Raw genomic sequence first — 23,791 nt, 5'->3', positions numbered from 1 at the left:
ATTGGATGGAAATATTGTAAGTGTTAGCTGAATAAAAATATGAAGAGATGAATATAGAGATATTAATGATAATTTTATTATTTTTGATTCATTCCAAGAGATTTCAAATATGTTTCATTATATAGTTTAAGATTTAAAAAAATAAAGTAAATAAGAGAAGTTGAGGAGATAATGATAGAGAAATTTTGAAGATTGAGGTGAATTGTATACCTTTTATTGTAGATCTCTATTCTAAGTTTAGATATTTGTGGGTACTATGTAGAATTCACCAAAATGTGGGACTCACCTAGTTCATAGGACTTTCCTAGCTATAATAATTTTTATTCGGTGGGACAATTTGAATTGAGAAGAAAAAAAGACGGAAAAGAGGAAGAGGAATATGAGAAATGAAGAAATTGAAGAGAAAGTTTATAAATATTCATGAAATGTAATGAATAAGATTGGTAAATTTATTTTTTTAATGGATGAAATTGTAATGTTATAATTTTATTATGGTTAAAATTAATTTAAAATAAAACATGATTTATATGCGTTATATGATAATATGTTAACTCAATTAAAATATTTATGTTACCGTGTAAATATATAAAAAATCTAAATCTTATAATATTAAAATAAAATAATTATAAAAAATTTAAATAAATTAAATTTTTTGTAAAATTTAATAAATAAATCAAAATTACTTTAAAAATTCCGCACTTAATTACTATTATTAAATATAGAATTGTGTAATACAATATAATGGAGAATTATTAATATTTCTTTTGCAGTTGTTTTCAAATTCAATCTTGAAATATTAAATTATATAAATTTATCACTAGTAAATAAATAAATAAATTTATTTATAGTTGTAAACATCAAATAGTTGGATAATGAGTAAATAAATAAATAAACAATGTGTCACAAACTGAAAAGGTGTATGACATAAAAGCGTGCCCAAGATCCAGTTGAATTCATATTGAAATGGATGAACAGATTCAGATTCAGTCAACCATTATATAGTTTATATATTTATGAATGATTTGATTAATTATAATAATTTTTATAATAAACTCTAAATAATTCTAATATTTAATGAATAGACTAAATTCACGAGCTTCATAGTATATATATTTTTTTCAACGTTTATTGACACAATAAAGGACTAACAATTATATTTGCTGTTTTAAAATTTGATGTGTAACCCAATCTCTAATTTTCGCAACCTTTAAAACAAAAAGAAGTAACCAAAAGAAAGAATCCAAGGTAGGAATAATTAAAAAATGAGGAGGCCAGCAACAGTGTTACGGCTTGAAAATATTTTGATGTGAAGAAGGGGAAAGCAATAATAGTGATGTAAGCGTGAGGGAGAGCTTTTCTTTGAAGAGGACTTTTGGTTTTTGTTTTGTTGGGCTAATGAATTGAAGAAGGAATCTTAGGATAGTATCTATAAGAAGAAGAAACAAAGGAAGTATGTGAAAGTTTTAGATTCGTCTTGTAGCGTGCGGAGTTGGGCCGGCAAGTTGCTATCACGTTTGGATCTTAATGGAATCATGACGTCTGACGAAAGCAGATTTGGGAATATTTATATCCATCCATCCACCAATCGGGAGCTACAATCTCAACCAATGGCCTCTGCAATACCCGGCGACGAAGAGACGCCGCTCGTCGCCGACAATTCGCCGCCCCAAGCGCCGAACACCAGGACTCACACCAGGGATATTCACATCCTCAGTTTGGCCTTTCTCTTGGTTTTTCTCGCCTTCGGTGCCGCGCAGAATCTGCAGAGCACTCTCAACACTGTCAGTATTTTTCGTTTCCTTTTGCGTTTGGTTTCGTTTGCGAGGTAGGGAAACCGAGGTCCTCCTCCAGTAACCGTCTCGATTCGGTTGAGTCTTTAGTGTTTCATCGGTGTTTGAATTTTCACTTCAGGAGGACGACTTAGGTACCACTTCTCTCGGGATCTTGTATTTGTCTTTCACATTCTTCTCTGTGGTTGCTTCTTTGGTGGTGCGAGTTCTCGGCTCTAAGAACTCTCTGCTACTCGGGACTACTGGCTATGTCCTTTATGTGGCTGCCAACTTGAAACCTAATTGGTAATTACAATCTATTCATCTATTTCGTTTTTGGATTTTCACCTGCTTTGCTGCTGCTGCTAAAAATACTATATATACATGTATATGATGGATTTCATATGGATAAAATGTGCTGTTGGTTCTAGGATTTAGTCAATCTTAGTCTTAATATCACTATATTTTCAATTATTTGAATTTTAGTTCTGATGTTTTCCATTCTTAAACAGTTGATTGTCTTTATTTTACATGATGGATTGGTCCCTATATGTAACCTTTAACGAGTGACAAGTATGTGAACCAAAATCTACCTTTCTTTATCATCGTTTATGATTGTTGCTCATACATGCTCGTAGATCTGCTCTATATGTGAGTACCAATTATTTTTTGCTTTATAAATATGTATGCTGTCAATCGTAGTAAAATTTATATGCATATCCTTGACCATTGAGCAATTATTGCTGCAGGTATACATTGGTTCCTGCTTCTGTGTATCTTGGGTTTTGTGCTTCCATAATATGGGTTGGAGAGGTACATGTAACCTGTCAAGGTTTTATAGCTCCTTCAATTTGTCATTGGTCACCTTCATCTTTACTTATTTTAGTTTGACGTGTCAGGGAACATATCTCACTTCTGCTGCACGCAGTCATTCTACAGATAACAACTTGCATGAAGGCGCTGTAATTGGTGACTTCAATGGGGAATTCTGGGCTGTGTATGCACTCCACCAGGTGATCATATTATTTTTTAATCATGATTGATCACTCTGTTGTTTGTTTCATTTTTAAAAAATCTCTTAGAATTTGAAATTGATCAAGGAAATACCTGTTATGCAGTTTATTGGAAATCTTATTACATTTGCTCTACTGAGTGATGATCAGCAGGTACGTGGTGGTTACTCTTTCATATTTTTAGAATTTTCTTTTATTCTGTATTTTAACTCTCGGTTCATGGTATTAGTCACGCATGCCCCTACCTTGTTAGAAACTAAGAATGAAGAATTGCTACTAGTGAAATATCTTTTAGGAAAAGGAAAAAACGTCAACTAACTTGATAATAACGGGACCCCTGATTGAATGAATATAGTATTTAACTTCTCTATCAAAGAAGTTCGTAACTTCTGATAGACCACTATTTATCTATGTGAAATGTGAGTAGCACTGTATAATACACTTTTAGATAAAACTCACGCCACTTTCTATTTGGTGTCTCATTCCCAAACTTTTGAAACTTACAGGAATTTCAACCAATAAAAGAAACACTCCTTTTCAAGCTCTGCAATTTAGCATTTCTGTGTTTTCTTTTTAATTTCCTATTTTATTTATTATTTATATATGAAAAAAATGTTAATATGTATGATATGCAAAAGATTTCGAGGAAATGTAAATATGAGCTCAGTTTTTCCCTGTACCCTTCAACAATCTCATTTGACAACCTAACAAGTTTGAGTTTTTGATTTAAAATGTTCTGCATATTCCAGTATTTGATTTTGTTTCTCATTAATGCAGGAGGGAAGTACCAAAGGAACAACTGTATTGTTTATTGTATTCCTTTTCATTATGACTTTTGGTGCAATATTAATGTGCTTCTTGCGCAAACGGAGTGTTAATAGCAAGGGGGAACAAGAGCTTTCAGGTGCAGATGCTGGTGCATGTGCTTCCTTGAAGTCTCTATCAAAATCACTTGGCGGTGCATTGTCTGATATAAAGATGTTGTTGATCATACCCCTTATTGCATATTCAGGTCTACAACAAGCATTTGTGTGGTAATTTCTTACGAATTATAAGGCATTCGTTCTTTTGGATTTTCAATACTGGTTCTATGATTTATTATGTCCTTTTATTTTTGTTATATCTTTTTTGTTAACGAAATACTTTTTTGTAGGGCTGAATTTACCAAGTATGTTGTAACTCCTGCAATTGGTATTTCTGGTGTGGGTAGTTCAATGGCAGCCTATGGGGCTTTTGATGGAATAGTAAGTACAGGAATGTTGAAGTATATTTCCTTGCCATTGCTGGGTGTTTAAAATTAACCTTTGATTATATCATGTGAACGAGCTTCTGTTTCTTATTTCCTCATCTTTTATTTATGTACTTATATTTTGAAATGTCTTCGAGCAACTGATACCAATATCGACAAGGAAATTGTTATGTTCTACATTTTTTCACGGTGGTTCTAACATGTAGACAAGGAAACTGCCATGTTCTATGTTTTTTCACGGTGGTTCTAATATGTAGAGCTCCTTGCCACATCGAAATATGTTCTAATGGAATCTACTTTATTTTCTTAATTTCTATGAATATGTCAGTGTTCTCTGCTTGCTGGTCGTCTCACCTCTGGTCTCACGTCCGTTACAACAATAGTTTCTGTTGGAGTTTTTGCGCAGGCAGTCGTATTAATCTTACTTCTGCTAGACTTCAGGTTGGCAGTAAATAATTTTCTTTGAATGAAGTTGATGTTATTTAATTTATTTCCCCAATGTTATTTAATTTATTTGCCCAATGTTATTTAATCGTGCTTATATCTCTCTTTCCCACTCCTGATGCAGCATAAGCAGCGGATTTCTTGGTACTCTTTACATACTCTTTTTGGCTGGTTTATTGGGCATTGGTGATGGAGTTTTAATGACGCAACTAAATGCATTGATTGGAATACTATTTAAGCACGACACGGTATACAAATGATGCCCTATTAACATGTTTGCCTTGCTTCTGCATTGCTGTTCATGTCTCAACGCTACTGATTACATATATCTGATTCACAACTTGGACATCCCCAGTTATTCTTCACACATTTCACATGCTTTCTGCTTGATTCTTTTTCTCTATCATATATTTTCCCACTAACTGATACTTTATTTTCCATCATTGGCTTAATAATTATGTTCTTGGATAAATTTTTCCATAATTACTTGTAGGAAAAGGAAATAAAATTGTAAATGAATTGGGTTTATTTTATAAGTTAAAATCAATTTATATACTTAACATTTGTCGAAACTTTTGTAGAAATGCATAAGTTGATTTTAATACACGAGAAAATATCATTGAATTTTATCCTTATATTTTTTTTCCTCCGAAAAGTATTAATGGAAAAGTTTATTCTAGTACGACCTTAGTTTAAGTTGCCTCTAATGCCAAGTCTCTGTTGCTTTCCGCTGCAGGAAGGGGCTTTTGCGCAGCTAAAGATATGGCAATGCGCAACAATTGCTATCGTGTTCTTTTTCGCCCCGCTCATCTCGTTCAAATCTGTGCTTGTGATTATGCTTGCTTTCCTTTGTGTCTCATTCTGCATTTTTCTATCGCTTGCTCTGAAGGTGGGGTACACATCATCATCCTCCACCAGTCACCGAATTTAAAGCTGCTTCAACTACAAAACTGTAGATTTTTGTGTACACATTGTTTCATTCTGTCTTCTCGCGAGCAACACGTCCAATCTGGATTGTCTTTATGTTATGGTGAAATTTCCTTCAGTTGAATGAGCTGTATAAATTGTGACAACTATCAGTGTGTTCGGTAACACATTTGTTACCGCTGGCTGGACGTGATTCCGCGAAAGCAATTAATAGTTGCTTTTGCACTGTTTTTTATGTAAAGTTTCTAGTAAACATGCCCAAGCTTATGTGTAATGTATCTATATGTATTCACTAAAACAGGTTGTTTTATAAATTCTCATTGATCTTTTCTGGCCTTATAAGGGAGTAATAATCTTCTCTGATTTTTTTTTTCTCAGTACCAAAAAGATTATATATGTAACCTGCAGAAGAGGACGTCTTGACCTAAAATGTGAAAAACTAGAAGCAGAGTTTCGATTTAATGTTTGTGAACTAAAGTGCGGAAAGAACGAATCCGCCAACTACCCTGTTTTGTTTCCACGTGTAGAATGCTCTCAATTTTTTAAGGTGCGAAAGTCACTATCCAGTCTAAAACTAAACCGAAGCCATAAAGCATGGCCTGTAACAAGCCCATCGTAGGAGTCTCTAAAGTCATCCTCCACTTCAATACTCATTGGTCCATCACTTACCATTTTTCCTTACCAAAATCACTAAAAAAGTAGCTATGGTTAGGTAGTTTCGCACCAATTTCACTGCATTCCTGTCTTGTTTATATAGACTACATCAACTATCTTATCAACCACCAAGTACCATCCTAGATCTTCCGACCATGTCTTTTTTCTGGTTCTCTAACCTGGTCCGTTTACACTTCACATGGCCTTTAGTAACCTATGCTGCCACTTGGATAACACTTCTAACGTTGACGGTGGCAGTGGCTTCTATCTCACCGCAGGTGGCGTTTGTCTCCGCTATATCCCCCTCCGCTTCGTTCTCTCAGAAGTGCAGCACTGGTGGCTCCATTAGAATGCCCTTGGATGTTCCAGGAGACATCCTGTGTTTTCCTCCTCATATGTTCATCAAGTCTAAGATTGACCTATTCGTTCCACCCGTCTTTGCAGCAGCAATTGTGGCGGCTTCTGCTTGCGTGGTGCGAGCTGTGGGCTTGTGGGAGCATGATCAAACTCGCTGAGAATTTGACCCAGATCACAGGTTTCGAGATTATGTGATAATTTCCTGCTGAAAAGAGCTTCTGATGAACACGGCCTGACGTAGAGATTATCTATGAAATTGGACTAAACTGGTTGCTTCTGTATATATGAGATTATTTATTTTTGTAAATCCACACAAGGACATCATTGTCAAATGTAAGCAATGATGTCTTCCCAATAGATTTCTGAATTATTTGTCTTTCGGGTATGCTGATCATCTGGTTTTTCGTCTGGGGAGTTAGATTGAGGCCAATAAATATTTCATTCAATACTTACAATGAATAATAACGTAATTCTGTAGCTGTTGTTTTCATTTCAACAAATAAAATTGAATGTCATGCAAGACAAAGGAGTAAACCAAAGAACGTCATGCAAGAATCTTGAGACTTTACGAAGATGGTTTGTTGCTAACTGCATCTCAATCCCGTCCTCTGAGAGTTTTAAGGGGCAGAACATTACTCCAGCATTGTTTCTGACATGAAAACCCAATGATATGATCCATATTAGGAATGACTAACTCAGACATTAATGAACTCAGAAATTGAGTATACATGAGATTTGAAGGTGTGGTGTAAAATTAAAAGGAAAACCAAAATTAAGATATTGAGAGGAAGATCAAGAGCTATGAAGTTGTCGACGAAAGATGTCACAGAATTGAGTGAGCACAAATCGAGCTTCATTATGTCGACTCGTGCAGACTCATTCTCTTCTAGTATACGTTGTTTAGCTTCTTTTGCAGACATCATGTTTCGTACTGCAATGATCACATGAACCTTTCGAAGTGCCAACACTCGAGTCGGAGACAAGGAAACACTATTTTATGTCATCTTATTCAACAATATCATATTTTTTTTTGTCGAGCTTTCCACTAGTATTTTGTATATTAGTAATTCAAATTCTTTTAATGCAAAACAAAATTAGCCCATTTTACAAATATTTTCCCATAAACTCAAGCCTGATTTGCTGACAAAAAAAAACTGAAGTCTGATATTGAAAATTCCCTAACCATCGAGTTAAAACCCAATGACTATAAAACAAACCTCGCCTTGAAATATTACAAGGTTGAGGCATCACAATGGTACAATAATAAACACTGGCCCCATAACTAAAAGGGTGACTAGAAAGCCTAAAAGCATTTGATGTATCTTCCTGTACTTGGGTACAAGGTCAAAGAAAGAGACGCAACATTTTGGGGTGGATAAATATGAATCTCTGTTCGGTTCATTTGCATTTCTTCTTTACATCTTGCAATGATAGCGAAAGATATGAAAAACTTGGTATATATTTAGTAAATATCAAAATATCCGCTCTGGTACGGATTTCTCAGCTGGTAGTTGAAGTAATTCTCGAATCCCTTCACAAACAAGCTTAATTTGGGCTTTAATTGATGCAATCAATTGGGTGTACTCCTCTATCTGCCTGGTTATCTTTTCTTCCCTTTTTTCTATGTAGTTCAGAGCTTCAGACCAAGTAAACTCCACGTGGAATCCAAATCCTACATCCACAAATATGCGTTGTGTATCTGGCACTTCTGCCTGAAGGTATACTTCAGACCCAATATTGACCAATGTCCTTAGACTGGTTACACTATTCTTCTCTAGGCTTTCAATATTTCTTCGAAGATCAGCAAAAATTTTCTGTTGTTCAAAAACCTTGTCCCGTTGATTAATCGCATGAATAAGATCCGGTTTCAAACGTTTGTCAACAAATTCTTCAAACTTTCTAACTTTATCCTGGCGTGAGCTGTCCATATGATGAGAGTCCTAGTAAAGGATTGGCCAGCAACGAATAAGCTATATTAGTAAAATCCATACACAAATACCACATAGGTTCATGTTTATATTCCCAACAGTAGCAACAAATAACGGCCGAAAGGTATACATCATTGAAACATTATACATATCCTAACTTGTGGTACATTTGGGCATTTCATCAAGTATGAAGGGGGCAAGGAACAAACGGATTGCAACAATATATACAACGAACATTTTGCATTATTTTCATAAGAGATCATTTAAAATAAATAGGGAACAGATAATCGAAAATACAGCAAAGAGGGTTTAATATGGTCGGAAATGTTACCCAAGAGAGGAGCACTGATTGCTAATTCGTAACAGAGAGTGCACCGCTAGTATATCCGAAGGTAGGGTTTTGAAAGATCACAAAATTGAAAACTGTCCCCCAGGTGATTGCGGCGGTCGGAAGTGGAAACAGGTGCGTGAGCGAAGGGCGTGGCCGACGCAGGTGAGCCGGAAGGGGACGACGTTGGAGCAGAGAGAGAGAGAGGGAGATTCGGTTGAAGCGGAAGAAGAGAGAAGAAAGGAAGAAAAAGAAGAAAAAGGTTAGGGTTGTATCTGATGAAATCTCACAATCAAGTATAATCCAAATTTAATATTTGATCATTTTAAATTATTAGATTAGTCGGATACGGTTGTTAATTTGGTTCGGATCCAGGTTATTAAGTCAATTTAAAAAAAATATTTTCGTCTTGAATAAATAAAATAAATATTCTCAATCTTTAACAAAAAAAAATTACATTTTTTGTTTTAAAAATTACTTTTATAATGAAATATTATTTTATACAGTTTAATTTTAAAGTTTAGAAAAATATTATATCAAAAATAAATTTTAAAATATACCAACAAATTTATAAATATTAAAAATTCACTTTGATCTCTAATCAGATATTTACAAAATTCTAATTTATTATCCGAAAACTATTATTATTTATTTTACTTTTATATATCTAAATTTAGTTTGAATTTTTAATTATAATATCATATAATAATTGATATTGATATTTATATTATGTTTGTTATTTTAATAAAACTACAGAGAATTTAAAAATTAAAAATTATTTCAACACATATTTGATATAATATTTTTAACATATTTATATATATCATATAATGTTTGTTATTTTAACATAATTATAATATCATATAATAATTGATATTGATATTTATATTATGTTTGTTATTTTAATAAAAATATAGAGAATTTAAAAATTAAAAATTATTTCAACACATATTAGATATAATATTTTTAACATATTTATATATATTATAGATGAATCACTTACTTAAACATCAAATCTTATTTAAAAAATCAACATGAGATCTAAATAATAATTTTGATCAATATTCACAAATTGAATTTTTACATTTTAGAAAAAGTTTACATCCTTCAATTTGTGAACATTAACTTGAATTATTATTTAGATTTCAGGTTGATTTTTTAAATAAAGTTTAATGTTGAAGTTATTTGAAATATTAATAAGTGATTCATTTATAATATATAAATATAATATTTTTATTAAATATTATACAAATATGTGTTGAAATAATTTATAATTTTTTAAATTTTTTATATTCTTATCAAAATTTTAGACATAACATATGAATTATATGATATTATTAGTTATTATATTACTTAATTAATTATTAAGGAAATCATTTATTAATTATTGTATCGTATATAATTCATGATTAGTTGATTGAAGATATAATTAGATTTTATATTTCTTTTATATAGTACAATTTTATTTTATATATATACTATACTCTTTTAATTTCAATGATAATTTATTCAATTTAAAATCAATTTTCTATTCTTGACATTATGTTAATCTTTGTTCATAACTGTAAACCAGTCAAAAATGTTATTATGATTTAATTAATGTGTTATTCTATCTTATAATAAAATTGTTGCCAGTCATCATCTTTTAAAAAAAAAACTTAAGTTGGGTGATTGAAAATTGATTATTTATTGCAAACATTGAAGGCATGCAGTCGAAGTTGAATGATCCACATTATAAAAATGCCAACCACTTTAATTCAACCTTATACAGAATCCACCATTAAAACCTTATACCTGCTCCACCCAATGCACTCACTCTCCTATGAAACTCTCAACCAAACACATATAGCCCAAAGGCTACTCCATCAACAAACCACTCATCTACTTGCAAGCACACATTACCTTAAACTTTCGGCATACATTTCCCAATGAAACTGCCATCTGAGCAAATTCAAACAACATCATAAAACTAAAACACATATTGTGACTATGTAATTGTACACCTATGACAAATCATTCTTGCGACCACACATTGTTAGTGTTTACGCATAACTAGTTAGTCACACATACTGTAATTATTTCACATGTGTGACTGATCATTCATATCAATAAAATTATCGGAGCTCGTGAGACTGATATTCATGCATGGCTACTCAATCACGCATGAGAATTTATTTATTTCTCTCTTACACTAATCCATTAAAAATTTATTTATTTAAATCTAATTTTTAGTTTTATCTATATTTTATTATATTTTCATAGCAAATATCCATTTTGTTTATAAAGATCTTCAAAATTAGAAAATCCAGATTTTCAATCTAAATTTTCTATTCTATCTAAACCATCTTTCTATACTTCTCTCATTTGTGGTTTTCTCTCTCTCTTTCTCACTCTCCTTGCATCTCTTATTCACTTTTTTAAATTTTAGTGCTCTCTCCTGGTTCCACCTCTCTCTCTCTCTCAATCTCCTACATGTCTTGGTTCCACCTCTTATTCACTTTTAGTTAGTGTCTCACACACAGATTAAATTATTATGCAATCAAATTTTATATATTTTTTTTATAATTTTATTTGTTCTAATATTTTGTACATAATAAATGGATATAATATTTTCAAAGTTTAATTAAAGTATTATAGGTAGGTATATTTTATTGTTAAAAAATTATATATTATGTTATCTTTAATTTTTTTTAGTTTTATTAAATTATAACTTTATTATATTTTCTTAATATTTATATAATATTAATATTATGTTAATTTTTTAAAAAAAAACATAATTTTTTATTTAAAATACAATTTCTTTTTTTATAAAAATAAGAATTTGGATTATAAATCTGATCCAAATATTTGGATTGGATTACCCAAAATCCAATCCATGACCACCCTTATCTGCGTGCAATGTACTTGATAAGGTTGACGGTTATTACATAAAGTTATTGTTTAAGTATCATACCATCACTTGTTATTGCTGATAAAATAAAGAAAAATGATAATTTGATCATCATTAGCAACAATTAACAATTATTAATGTAATGAGTTAAAAATAAATATATATATAATAAATAAGTTTAAAAATAAATATATATAATAAAGAATAAATTTAGAATTAATAATATAAAATAATATTAAAATAATAATATTAAAAATTATAACTATATAAAAAATATGGATTGTATAAAATAAATAACTATTATTTAGTAAGTAAATTATTCATATTCATAAGTGTAGAATCTACAACAACGTGCTCTCATTGTTGTTGGATAAATGTGTGTATATTTTTTCCCTACAATTTATATTATTATATTTGTTTAACAAAATCTAGATTATTTCATTTCAAATTCAAATCAATATCAACGTATATATATTTTTTTTTAACTTAAAGTATATTGACATAATATTATTAAGATGAATAACTCGTTTAGAATTTCGTCATAATTTTTTTCTTAAAAAAGAATAAAAAATAAAGTATATATAAACTGTCATTTCACATAGGAGGTTATATTGAATATCAATATACACAAATTATTTTGTCTAAAAATATACTACGGAAGAATTGAATATCTAGTACTCTTAATTTCTCAAACTCTTTCCTTACAATCAGAAAATCATTAAATAAAAATCAATTTTAGAGATAAAAAATAATTAGTTGATATATTGACTAAATTAAAGACTATTTTAGAGAATAAAAAAATTATTGGTTTCTAAATTAATTTCTATTATTATAAATAGTTTCTAAATCGGTATTTAATTAGTTACCAAAATTTTTTATGATAAATAAAAAACAATGAATACTTAGTAAATATTGATAAAAGATAATGTGTTGATGTATGATACGAGTCAAATATATAGCGACTTCAATGTTTTGGGCTTGATTAATATGAAATTTTTATTTTTTTATTTATATTTGCCTACCTTCTTATTATGTTAATTAATAATATATTTGTGTTTTTAATATTAATTACAAAATTTATTGCGTTTTTTCCTTCAATAACGGAAACATTACTGCTAATATAATTTTAAAGATATATGCATATAAATTATATAAATTAACTTTTTAAAAATAATTTATTTAAATTATGAACTATTTTTTTTAGTACCAAAAGAATTTTATCTCAATTAAGCAATTAAAATGTTAATTATTTTTAACTCACAAAGTTTCATTATATGAAAAATCATATTTTTCAAAAATACTAACACGTTAAAAATAAAAAATTAAAAAAAATCATTTTATTTACAATCAAGTCAAAGTAATATAAATAATTTTTTTAATTTTATTCAATATATCAAGTAAAAATAATCCTTATATTATATAATTAATTTAATAAATATATTTGAGTAGTCAGAGGGTTGTAAATATTAAAAAAAAAATTCAAATTAATTTTATTAAATTATTAGCTAAATTAATATATTATTGAAATTCCCATGTATGTATTATTGTATATCTAAATAACTTAGTGAATTTGATTAATTATAAAATTAATCTGTAAAATATTAGTGTTTTCCAATTAATTTTAATTTATTTTTTCTTAAATTTTTTGTTTTATTAAAAGAAGGAAAACAGAATGAGAATTTGGTTTCTTAAAAATGGAATTCTAATTGAGAAAAAAAATCCTCTTTCTCATATTTATTGTTATATATTATATTTTAAAAAAAATTATTGGAATTGGTCTATAACTAAAACAACATTTTATGGCGATATAATCTGTTATTATAAATATAAAATATAATTTATATTAGAAAAATACTAATTTATTGTAAGTTTTAATTATACAGTAATAAAAAATTATTCTACGCATGAAAGATAGATATTAGTTATAGTAATTTTTCCATCAACTAACTAAACAGATGAATTCAAGAAGACATGTCTCTAAAAATTTCTTAGAAAGGAAAAACTTTTTATAATGACACAACACATAAAACTAGTAGCACATGACTTTTGTTTTAACGTTGGATCGCAGACAATGAGATGAAGAAGATACCATATCCAATTCTACCATGGAACTACTAACACGATAGGAACAATACTAGAGGTCGAACACAGAAAGATTATGGTATAAACTTATGCTAATAACTGAAAAACAAAATTGATTGTAGCTACCTCTAACTTCTGGATAGTAAGGATGAGATTTTGGATGAAGTGAAGAGTTTGATGCAAAAACGTTTGGATGCAAAGAAATGCAAACACCTCCTGGTTGCTCAGTGAAGAATGAAATGTTTGGAAACATCCTCATGAGAGAACGACAAATTGTTCATATTACTGTAACGTGCTTTTTATTGCATGAGCAGCTACAGTTTTCATGGACTGCAAGAGGTTTTGTCCTTAATTAAGGACGAAAACTTCAAGCTGCAATCGTATTCAGACTTTTGAAATTGATTTGATCAACTCGTTACTGAAATCCCAGAGTTTCTTTGCTAGATGTTTTTTTTTGGCATGCGCACTTGGCTTGCGTTGATTGCAATCATCAAAGTACTTCCCAGTTACACCTTTCACGCTTGGATGGAGAGCAACATAGCATGTCGTGGCTGCTCCCTAAGATTTTCATTTTTTAACAAATTAAGCCATGATTAGTGACATTATATTTGGACTTCTGAACCATTTCAAATGTAACATTACCTATAACATACCTGAGGGACGTTCTTCCATATGTAAAAGGTGAAGATCTTCAGGAAGTCTGCAACAAATCATGGTATGGTGTTACAAAGGAGTAACTATTAAAAGTGCATCATCTACTTCTGTAGTTTTTGTTTGTGTTTGAGGAGAATTAACATACGCATAAGGTGAGAAGAATGTCTCATAAGAGGTGTCATTATCACTCCTGGATGGACTGAGTTGGCTGTGATGTTCACACCCTCTTCCTGCACACAAATATCAAGTTACACGCTCAATTTTCCAATCCATGGTATCATCAAAGAAGGAAAAAGCCTTTTGCCAGTTTCTCTTATCAATATGATCAATTGCCAAAAACAAAACACTAAAACAAAAGGCAACCAGCCAGTGCAATACATTCATTCTGTCACGTTATTTTGAATACACTTTATACATTAACTAAAATTTATTTAAAATATAAAAAAATTTGTGAGTTTTACCTCGTATCAATGATTCAGTCATTTATCTTATAGTTTTTAATAGTTTTTTTTTTATTCCTCTCTTTCTTTTCTCCTGTGACATTATCACTCTGATGAGTTGTTTGTTTATTTATTATTTTCTACATAGTTCGGAGAAACACATAGATGGATCACCTGCAGGCGATGAGAAAGCTCATTTGTATGCAGTATGTTAGCTAGCTTGGACTGTCCATAAGCCTTCTTTTTACCATAACTGAAAATTTAAGGAAATAGTCACAAAGAAAATGTGATGTTCTACTGATCAAAATCAAAATCACTGTCATAATGCAGTAACTTGAGGCCAGATGCCATTGGAGTCAAAGTGAAAATACCCTTTTCGCTCATTGATCTTATTGAATCTAATCCCCTTTCTGTAAGTGTAGTTATGGGCAATTGATGACAGATTTATGATCCTGCCCTCTATTCCAGTGGCTTGTGCAGTTTGTTTCATTTTTTCAAGAAGCAGGTTTGTCAACAGGAAATGACCTGAGATGTCAAAAAAGATGAGAAAAGACAATACTTTTACTACCACAAAGGAGTAAACCAAAGAACTTCATGCAAGAATCTTGAGACTTCACCAAGATGGTTTGTTGCAAACTGCATCTCAATCCCGTCCTCTGAGAGTTTGAAGGGGCAGAACATCACTCCAGCATTGTTTCTGACATGAAAACCCAATGATATGATCCATACTAGGAAATGTAACTCAAAGACATTAATGAACTCAGAAATTGAGAATAGATTGAAGGTGTGATGTGATATTAAAAAGAAACCAACATTAAGATATTGAGAGGAAGATCAAGAGCTATGAAGTTGTCGACGAAGGATGTTACAGAATTGAGTGAGCACAAATCGAGCTTCATTATGTCGACTCGTGCAGACTCATTCTCTTCTAGTATACGTTGTTTAGCTTCTTTTGCAGACACCATGTTTCGTACTGCAATGATCACATGAACCTTTCGAAGTGCCAACACTCGTGCTGTCTCCAACCCAATACCACTTGCTCCTCCTGAGTCAGAAACAAGGAAAATTTTTTATTCATCAATATGATACTTTAAAACTACTTGGCGACTACACACCATCCAACAAACCTGCTTTGCATCACGGTCAACAAAATCCGGAAACATAAATATTTAGAGGGGTGTAACAGATGTATTGGAAGTATTCGCTTTGGTGCAACTAAAGACATGGGCTTGGGTTACTTCTAAGTCGCAGGATGCGATTTTTTCCTTCTCTGATTGGTGTGTTGATCATTTGGTCTGTATAGTGATGATGTTTTGATGTTTTGTTTGGGTATAAGAGTGAGGGTTGTAGGCGGTTCTTTTCGAATTTATTTAAGTATTTAGAAGTTGGTGAGGTGTGTGTTGTGAAAAAGGTTAAAGGTCATGTGTTTTGTATAAGGGTTGAATCACCCCTAAAGTGACTCACATTTATTCATTGTTTATTGCTGATTGTTTATTGCTGATTAAAAAAAAACAGAAGGTCACTAGTTAATTTTTAGTGGCATATGTGTATTTATCATAATTTATGAACACCAATACAAGTTAACAGTTTATTTATACAAGTCAAAAAATAATTTATCATATTGAATAACACATTATTTCGATTTCAATTGTAAAGAAATCTTATTAATTTAGAAATAGACTTTAATTCTAATTTAATTTTATAAAACTAATTTTTAAGATGAGATTTATACATATTATATATATAAAATCGTGAATCCTTTCCTCCTATTTATTCTTCTATTGTTTGTCTTTTTTATTTAAATTATACTATTGTTAGTATTTTAGGTTGTGTGATACACAAATAAATTATTATTTTATAGAACTATAATTTATAACAAACAAATATTTTGAAAATATGAATTATTTTTTAATTTAAAATTTTAATAAATATATATTTTAAACATGTAAATTATTTTTTAGATTTACTATTGTGAGACATTATTGTTTTTTTACTATTGATTATTTTTTAAAGAAAAACTAAATTCAATTAGAAATAAAATGGAATGAAGAAATTGAAAGAAATAAATTGCTAAAAAAACTAAAAAATCCTCCATAAAATAAAATTAGTTTTAGAAAGACTCTCATTGAAAAAGTAAGTTCAGATTTGTAATACAGGAATAAACTAAATTTGATAGCTTTGACAGCAAGTCTACATATTTTTTTAAAACCCATTTAATACTTTACAATTTGTTAATTTTGTGATTAGGTTTGTATTATTTATTAGATTTATATGATCTTGATTTCTGAAAATGTGATACATTTACTTGCTTTAATGTTTTAAACTTTATTTTAATTTAAATCATATTTAAAATCACAAGCTTTAGTATTGGCGAATGATTAAAGCTATTTTTAAAATAAATAAAGCAAAATTTGCTTTAATTTTTTTTAAAACATATTATTATAATTTACTTATAAAAGAAAATAATAAAATGCTTATTTAATCTTATAATTTTTATTTTATTTTATTTTTTAAATCAAGATATCAAATTTAAATTAAAAAAATGTTACTTTCTTAAGGTTTCAAAATTTTCTTTGGTACATAAGTCCAATAGATAAAAATGTTAAAAGCATTGAAATTTTAAGTTGTTAGATTTCTTTACAAATATAAATTTCCATATTTTATGATAATGAAAATTATAAATGAAAATATAAAAAGTATATTAAATTGAGAAAATTATCACTCATTAAAAAATATTATAAATTAGCAAAAAGGAACAATTATTTCTTAAAATAAAATGAACTAAAAATATAATTTTTAGTCTCTAATGGAAAATTTACCAATCTTAATCTTAAACTTTTTATTAATATGTTTGCTTTTGTCATGAACAATTTTAAATTCTTATTAATATTTTTAGTTATATATATTCCATTAGTCTCTCAAATAATGTAATAAATCATTGGATGATCAACGTTACTATCATCAGTGTGAACGTTAATATTTGTTGACAGAAAAAAAATATATTAACAAAGACATGTCAAATTTTGCTTAGATATTGAAAATAATATTTGAAACTATTAAGTAAAAGAAAAATACTTTTTTTATTCATACACAAAATATAGAAATGATTTTTTGAACAAGACTCTTCCGTATTTTATTTATCAACTTTTGTCCTACGGACAAGGAGTGGTGGTGGGACATGAGATTAGTAGAATAAAGAGAGAGGTGGAATTCATATTAATTTTGTATTATGATTTTCAAACCTAATTAAGAGTGAAATACGAAAACAATAAAATAAGAGTAGAATCTCCCTTTTCTAGTGGAAAAAGATGTTTTTGATACTCTAAACACTAAAAACATTCACTTCTCAGCCTTTAGAATAATATTATAATATTTAAATTAAAAAATAAAATAATTTAATTAAATATTAATTTATAATTATTAAGCGAATGTATTTACTGTTTGATCTAAAAAGTGATTATGAATATGGAAAATTTAATTTTCCTCCACCCTTCTAACATCTAATACAAAAAAAAATAAAAATATTTTAAAGAGTATTGATAATTTGACAGACAAAAACACTTATGTTTTAGTGTTGTTTCTTTGAGACAGACAAAAACACTCATTTTACAACCTATTAAAATGTATTAAAATGGAATGTTTGCGTATCTTCACCTCATGTTAACAAGCAATTGCTTCACAAAAAGGCTACTTGCAATATTTTTTTTTTTCACAGTACACCTACCTACGAGTTCAACATCAATTCCATTCGCGCACAAATACTTTAAGAGCTGGGTTATTTCACAACTATATCAGAGTGAGTTAGTTAAACCTTAAAGAGATAAAGTACATATACTCATTCAAACTTCACCCTGCATATTGAAATATGCAGGTTCTTGGTATCAGATAAAAAACTTTCACACACAGAGAAGATCAAAAGCTTCGATGAAGATGGAGTAATGTAGTAGCTAGAATAATCTAAATTGTTTCTAATATATGCACGCAAAACATGAGATTGTGATGGTGCAAGGAAGGAATAACATAAACATATATAGAAGAAGATTCTGATTGATATGTGTGTTAAAACTGACCTGTGATAATTGCAGTGAGGTTGGCAGCATCAATTCCTTGGGTAACTTGTTCTGCAGTGGAAGCTGATCCAAAGCCACTTGGACCAGCCCTCCCTGTTACTAACGAAAGACCCACCATGTCTGAATAAAATGTGAAACCGCAAGCTATTCTGTTCTGAGTTATGACACAAATTGAGCATTGTCTGAGAAATATATATAGAGAGATGGAGGTAGGGTTGTATTAAGCAATTGCAGACAATAGTTATAAAAAGTTAAAGCTATAATGAAGTTGGGGCAGTTGCCAAACGTAAATCCTTCTCTAATTTAGAACTGCATTTAATTATGAGCGGTGAACACTGTTCACACATTCAACCACTTTCCTACCAATCAACTCTTCTTCATTTATGGTCAAGGTGCCTCAAAACTATTATAGTTACTTCTTTTTAAGAACTTGTTCAACACGCCATATAACACTAAAATTAAAAAACTTGTTTAATCAATATACCTGCTTAATTACAGTGCTCTATGACATGCTTTTTCAAGGAGCGTCTAGCTTCCAAACTTCTTATATCTTATTTTCAAAATATACATCAAATTACATTGTATTGTTTACTTTTCTTTAACTTAAGGTAAGGGTTTATTTATTTCTCTTTTATATTTATTTTTGTCTAGTCGAGTTTTATTACTAATGTCAAAAGTAAAAATTCATCAAAAAACTCTCGCATCAACTTAGTCAAAATATAATAATATATAAATATTAAATGAATATAAAATATTGAGTTTATGAGAAGTATTATCTGCAATTATATTTATAGACTCGAAAGAAATTATTATAACGTTATTTGTAACCAGTTGAATTCACATTAGTGTTATTAGCCGTAACACACAGGTGTGTTCCCGCGACGTTGTGTACATCTGCATTTTTTAGTTTTTATTTTTATTATTATTACTAATGGGAACACAGCGCACTGTGTATGCTTTATACGCATTGATGATGTAAAATTAACAAACATACATAAATAATGTTGGATGAGTCGAAATTGAAAAGTAAAAATTAATATGTAAAAGAAAAATGATGAATTGATTAAACAACCTGTTTTTTTCTTCTTCTCTAGTTTAAGTCTCTCTTCTTCAAGCTTTTTCTCTTCTTCCACTGATAGTTTTGAGATTGGAGAGTGTGATGATGTTACGTTGAGGATTGACTTGATGGTAGATATAAAAGAATAATGGCTTTACCAAATAATATAGTTGCTTGAAATAGAGTGAAAAAAAAGTGTTTGGAACTGAGTTATTTTATTTTATATGTGAGATTTGGTGAAATTATGCTCTCTCTTTCTTCTTGTTGTTACTTTAAAATAAGAAATAAAGGGAAGAGTGGAGAAGTTAGTCTCTGTATAAAAACTGTATATTAATATTAATTTAAAAATTAATAAATAATTTTATTTTTCTACCAGTAAAGTGAAAACAAATAAAATAAAATTTTAAAATTAAAAAACTGCTTATTTAATAAAGAAGAATATCAGTTTAAAACATAAAAGTAATCAATGTCTCCACCCTCCTACTAGTTAGGTGACAATAAAATAAAATCAACGTACCAATCTCTCTATTCCTCCTATCAGTTAACTGAGAACAAATAAAATAAAATTAAAAAATTGTTTTATTAACTTCTAAAATTACAAAATGTCCAAATAACCAAAATAAATTAATAAAACAAAATATTAAGAAAGGACAAAATAGAAAAGCAATTTAGAGCAGTTAAAGAGTGAATTCCCTTTATATAGGTATATAAGGTATATATATATATATATATATATATATATATATATATATATATTTAAATATAAATTCAGGTGTATTCTTATGTAGGAGAGATATGTTATTGAGTTTCAAGATATTTGAAGAATGAGAGAGATTAAATAAGAGAGAAAAAAATTTAAAAACTGCTCTACATTCAAAACTGTTTAACTGTTTTAAATAGGAGAATCAATCTCTCTACTCCTTTTCAGTTAAGTGACCACAAATAAAATAAAATTAAGGTACCAACTTGCCAGTTAAGTGAGAACAAATAAAATAAAATTAAAAAATTGTTTATTTAATAAAAAAGAATATTAGTTTAAAACAGAAATGTAACCAATCTCTTCGAGTTAGTTAGATAACAACAAAATAAAATTAACTACCAATCTGTTCACTCTCCTGTTAAGGGAAAACAAATAAAATAAAATAAAATTAAAAAATTGATTTATTAACTTCTAAAATTATAAAATGTCCAAATAAGCCAAATAAATTAATAAAACAAAATATTAAGTAAAAATAAAATATGAAAACAATTTAAAACGTGGAAATTTTAACTCCATTTATATATAGGTATAATAGGATTATTATTTATAAAATATGTAGTTAACTGCAAGTTATTAATAATCATATTGCTCATGAATACTAACGGCTACCCTCATTCAGGATACATAGTACAATATACAAATGTAATAAAGTTTTAGTAGTATACTTTTTATTTTAAATTTAGTTTTAATATTTTACAATAAAAACGAGAAAAATAATGGAACGTAGAATAATAAAAAAGGTAAATAATTAAATTTACTAATTGAAGATTATGTTTAAAAATGACATATAGTGTTTATTTTTCTATTCTGGTAAAAGAATTATATGATATTACTGAAATTTAACGTTTACAATATAAAATGGACAATAAGATAAGTTTCCTAAAAAGTTTTTTCAATTCATTACGAAATAGTAAAATCAAATATCTAATCCGCAATCATATTAATTCAAATCCATTCAAGTTGAAGTTGATTTTAATAGATTAGTTTCAAATCAAAATTCATATTTTTAAGATTTTAAATTCAATTTAATTAATTGAAAATAAAGAAAGTAAATCTTCAATGTAAAAATTATTTGATCAAGATAATTATTTGTTCGTTTGAGTTGGCACATTTATACCCACTTTATTAGAAAATATGTCTTTGGTTCATTCATACTAAGGCCAAGTTAAATATATATGAATTTTATTAAGAAAGCATGGCAAAAATAAAATGGAGATTTGGAATGGAAAACTAAGAATTGTGGAAGAAAGTGATAGAATCCAAATATCGGTTTTGGAGGGACATGACAAACACAAATAACAAGAAGTACGTGCCTTGAAGGTGGAGAGATTTGTCCCATATTTGAGGAGAAAGGAAGGAAGGAAAGTGGTTGATGGAAAACATTTATTGGAGAATAGGGAAATGATCAACTATTGAGGAGTGGAATCTACAATGTAGGAGATTAGTTTGGATGGGATAAGAATTTATACAAGTATTAATAAGAAACAAACCAAAAAGAGAGAAATAGATTTTGTTCAACAATGGAAGAGTTCAACTTGTTAAAAGCAAAACCATTGTAAAAGCATCAAATTCTAAAGCTAATAATATTTCAAGTACTATATATTATAAACCCTTTCATTGTTATCTAAATTAATTTAAAATTCAAACAAATTTGATTTAAAATCTAAATTTTAAATTCAAATCATTTTGTTGAATTTGGATGGGATATTATATGAATTAAATATTTAAAATTTTAATTTTTTTATTGTACCCATTCTACGAAAATTTAACCTTTTTTTATTTATCTATAATTTAATTAAACACTTGTTTACTTTATAAAATACTAGGGAAAATACAGACGCAATCGGACTAATATGTCCATATTTTTCTCTTTTATTCAATTTTTGTGATGATAGAAGTATAACATACATACATAAATAATTTTGGATAAGTTGAAATTAAAAAGCAAAAAATGAAGTGTAGAAAGTGATTAAAAGTAGAAATTAGTTGATTTTATATATGAGATTTGGTGTGAAAATGTGTGAAAATATGCTCTTTTTGTTGACTTAAAATAAGGAACTAAGAAAAGATGTGTGTGAATCATATAAAGATTGTATATTAATATTAATTTAAAAAATTAAAAAATAATTTTATTTTTTTAAGTAATTTATATAAAATAACAATATCTCATTGTATTAATAAAATGAAATATATTAAATAAAGATAAAATCAGAAAAAAAAGTTATGTATACGAAAAATGGTTATTATAAGAAATCCCCTTTATATTTTATATATATAGGTATAAATATAATTTAGTAATTTTTGGTAAGCAAATTACCTTAAAATTATTTTTGTAAAATGTATTGTATTAAAATATAAAGGAAAAAATAGATATAGTATCATAAACACCATCATTTTCATTCAATAATTAAAATTGGAAACCATTACCGAGGCACAATAATTTTGTTGAAAATAATATCAACAAAATGGTTATAGTAATAAATTAAAATTTGATCCAAACACGTTATTCCACATTTATTGTTAAATAATTTAAGATATTGATGATCTCAACACACATGGTAGTAGTCACTTAGGTCGGCTAAAACAAATTACAATATTTAATGCTCTCTATCTATCCTGCTAAAAGCTCCCTTCCCAAGGTGAAAGAAAACTAATTAATCTCATAAATAATTATTTAGTTTTTAATTTCATTTTCACTTTAATTTTAACTTATATTATTACATTTATTTTTCAATGAATTATATTGGTAGACTTCAATTTTATGTGAATTGCGACCTATACCAAACTACCTTAAATTTAAGCGTGATACATATAATTTAGAAGTTGGACCACACAATAGAATACGGACCAAACAGTCTAGAATACGACAATACAATGAAGTCAAGTGAAGATAGTTGGTGTTGTTTTTATTTGTTTTCCCTTCTGGGAAGGTAAATAAATGAACCACACAAGAATCCTCCATCCCAAAAACTTTATCATTCAAATTTTGACATAAATTCACTCATCATTCTTATTCACAATGCTCCTACTTCATCCAAACTAGATCATGGTGCCATATTTATATTTAAAAAAATCACATCCTTGAGATTGTCACCATGTTTATCTAGATCAAGAGGAACTTAAAAGGAAATGTTTTAAAACCATATAAATAATTCATTCAAATTATTAT

General features: G+C 28.7%; 4 protein-coding genes across 4 annotated transcripts; 2 read left to right on the top strand and 2 right to left on the bottom strand.

The window, feature by feature from the left end:
• Positions 1 to 1,167: 1,167 nt before the first annotated feature.
• LOC137814372 (Major facilitator superfamily protein) lies at positions 1,168 to 5,739 on the top strand. The gene is made up of 10 exons (XM_068617072.2): positions 1,168 to 1,781; positions 1,912 to 2,075; positions 2,519 to 2,582; positions 2,669 to 2,782; positions 2,888 to 2,935; positions 3,560 to 3,816; positions 3,936 to 4,026; positions 4,360 to 4,472; positions 4,600 to 4,723; positions 5,212 to 5,739. The coding sequence occupies exons 1-10, from the start codon at positions 1,533 to 1,535 to the stop codon at positions 5,404 to 5,406; spliced, it is 1,419 nt and encodes a 472-aa protein (XP_068473173.1). The 5' UTR covers positions 1,168 to 1,532; the 3' UTR covers positions 5,407 to 5,739.
• A 359-nt stretch (positions 5,740 to 6,098) lies between these two features.
• Positions 6,099 to 6,890, top strand: LOC137814374 (uncharacterized). The gene has a single exon (XM_068617074.2). The coding sequence runs from the start codon at positions 6,212 to 6,214 to the stop codon at positions 6,569 to 6,571; it is 360 nt and encodes a 119-aa protein (XP_068473175.1). The 5' UTR covers positions 6,099 to 6,211; the 3' UTR covers positions 6,572 to 6,890.
• A 659-nt stretch (positions 6,891 to 7,549) lies between these two features.
• LOC137814373 (Prefoldin chaperone subunit family protein) lies at positions 7,550 to 8,812 on the bottom strand. The gene is made up of 2 exons (XM_068617073.2): positions 8,673 to 8,812; positions 7,550 to 8,353 (listed from the first exon to the last, which is right to left on the bottom strand). Exon 2 carries the CDS (start codon positions 8,339 to 8,341, stop codon positions 7,886 to 7,888), a length of 456 nt encoding a protein of 151 aa, XP_068473174.1. The 5' UTR covers positions 8,342 to 8,353; positions 8,673 to 8,812; the 3' UTR covers positions 7,550 to 7,885.
• Positions 8,813 to 13,533: 4,721 nt separating this feature from the next.
• LOC137814371 (short-chain dehydrogenase TIC 32 B, chloroplastic) lies at positions 13,534 to 19,080 on the bottom strand. The gene is made up of 8 exons (XM_068617071.2): positions 18,806 to 19,080; positions 15,549 to 15,780; positions 15,353 to 15,432; positions 15,107 to 15,260; positions 14,910 to 14,988; positions 14,441 to 14,525; positions 14,295 to 14,341; positions 13,534 to 14,199 (listed from the first exon to the last, which is right to left on the bottom strand). Exons 1-8 carry the CDS (start codon positions 18,921 to 18,923, stop codon positions 14,026 to 14,028), a joined length of 969 nt encoding a protein of 322 aa, XP_068473172.1. The 5' UTR covers positions 18,924 to 19,080; the 3' UTR covers positions 13,534 to 14,025.
• Between the last annotated feature and the right edge of the window lie 4,711 nt (positions 19,081 to 23,791).

Source organism: Phaseolus vulgaris, chromosome 1, assembly GCF_051622355.1.
Source record: "Phaseolus vulgaris cultivar YP4 chromosome 1, ASM5162235v1, whole genome shotgun sequence".
NCBI classification, from domain to species: Eukaryota; Viridiplantae; Streptophyta; class Magnoliopsida; order Fabales; family Fabaceae; genus Phaseolus; species Phaseolus vulgaris.
The sequence above is the reverse complement of the archived record's forward strand: the minus strand, read 5'-3'. Positions and strand labels throughout refer to the sequence as shown.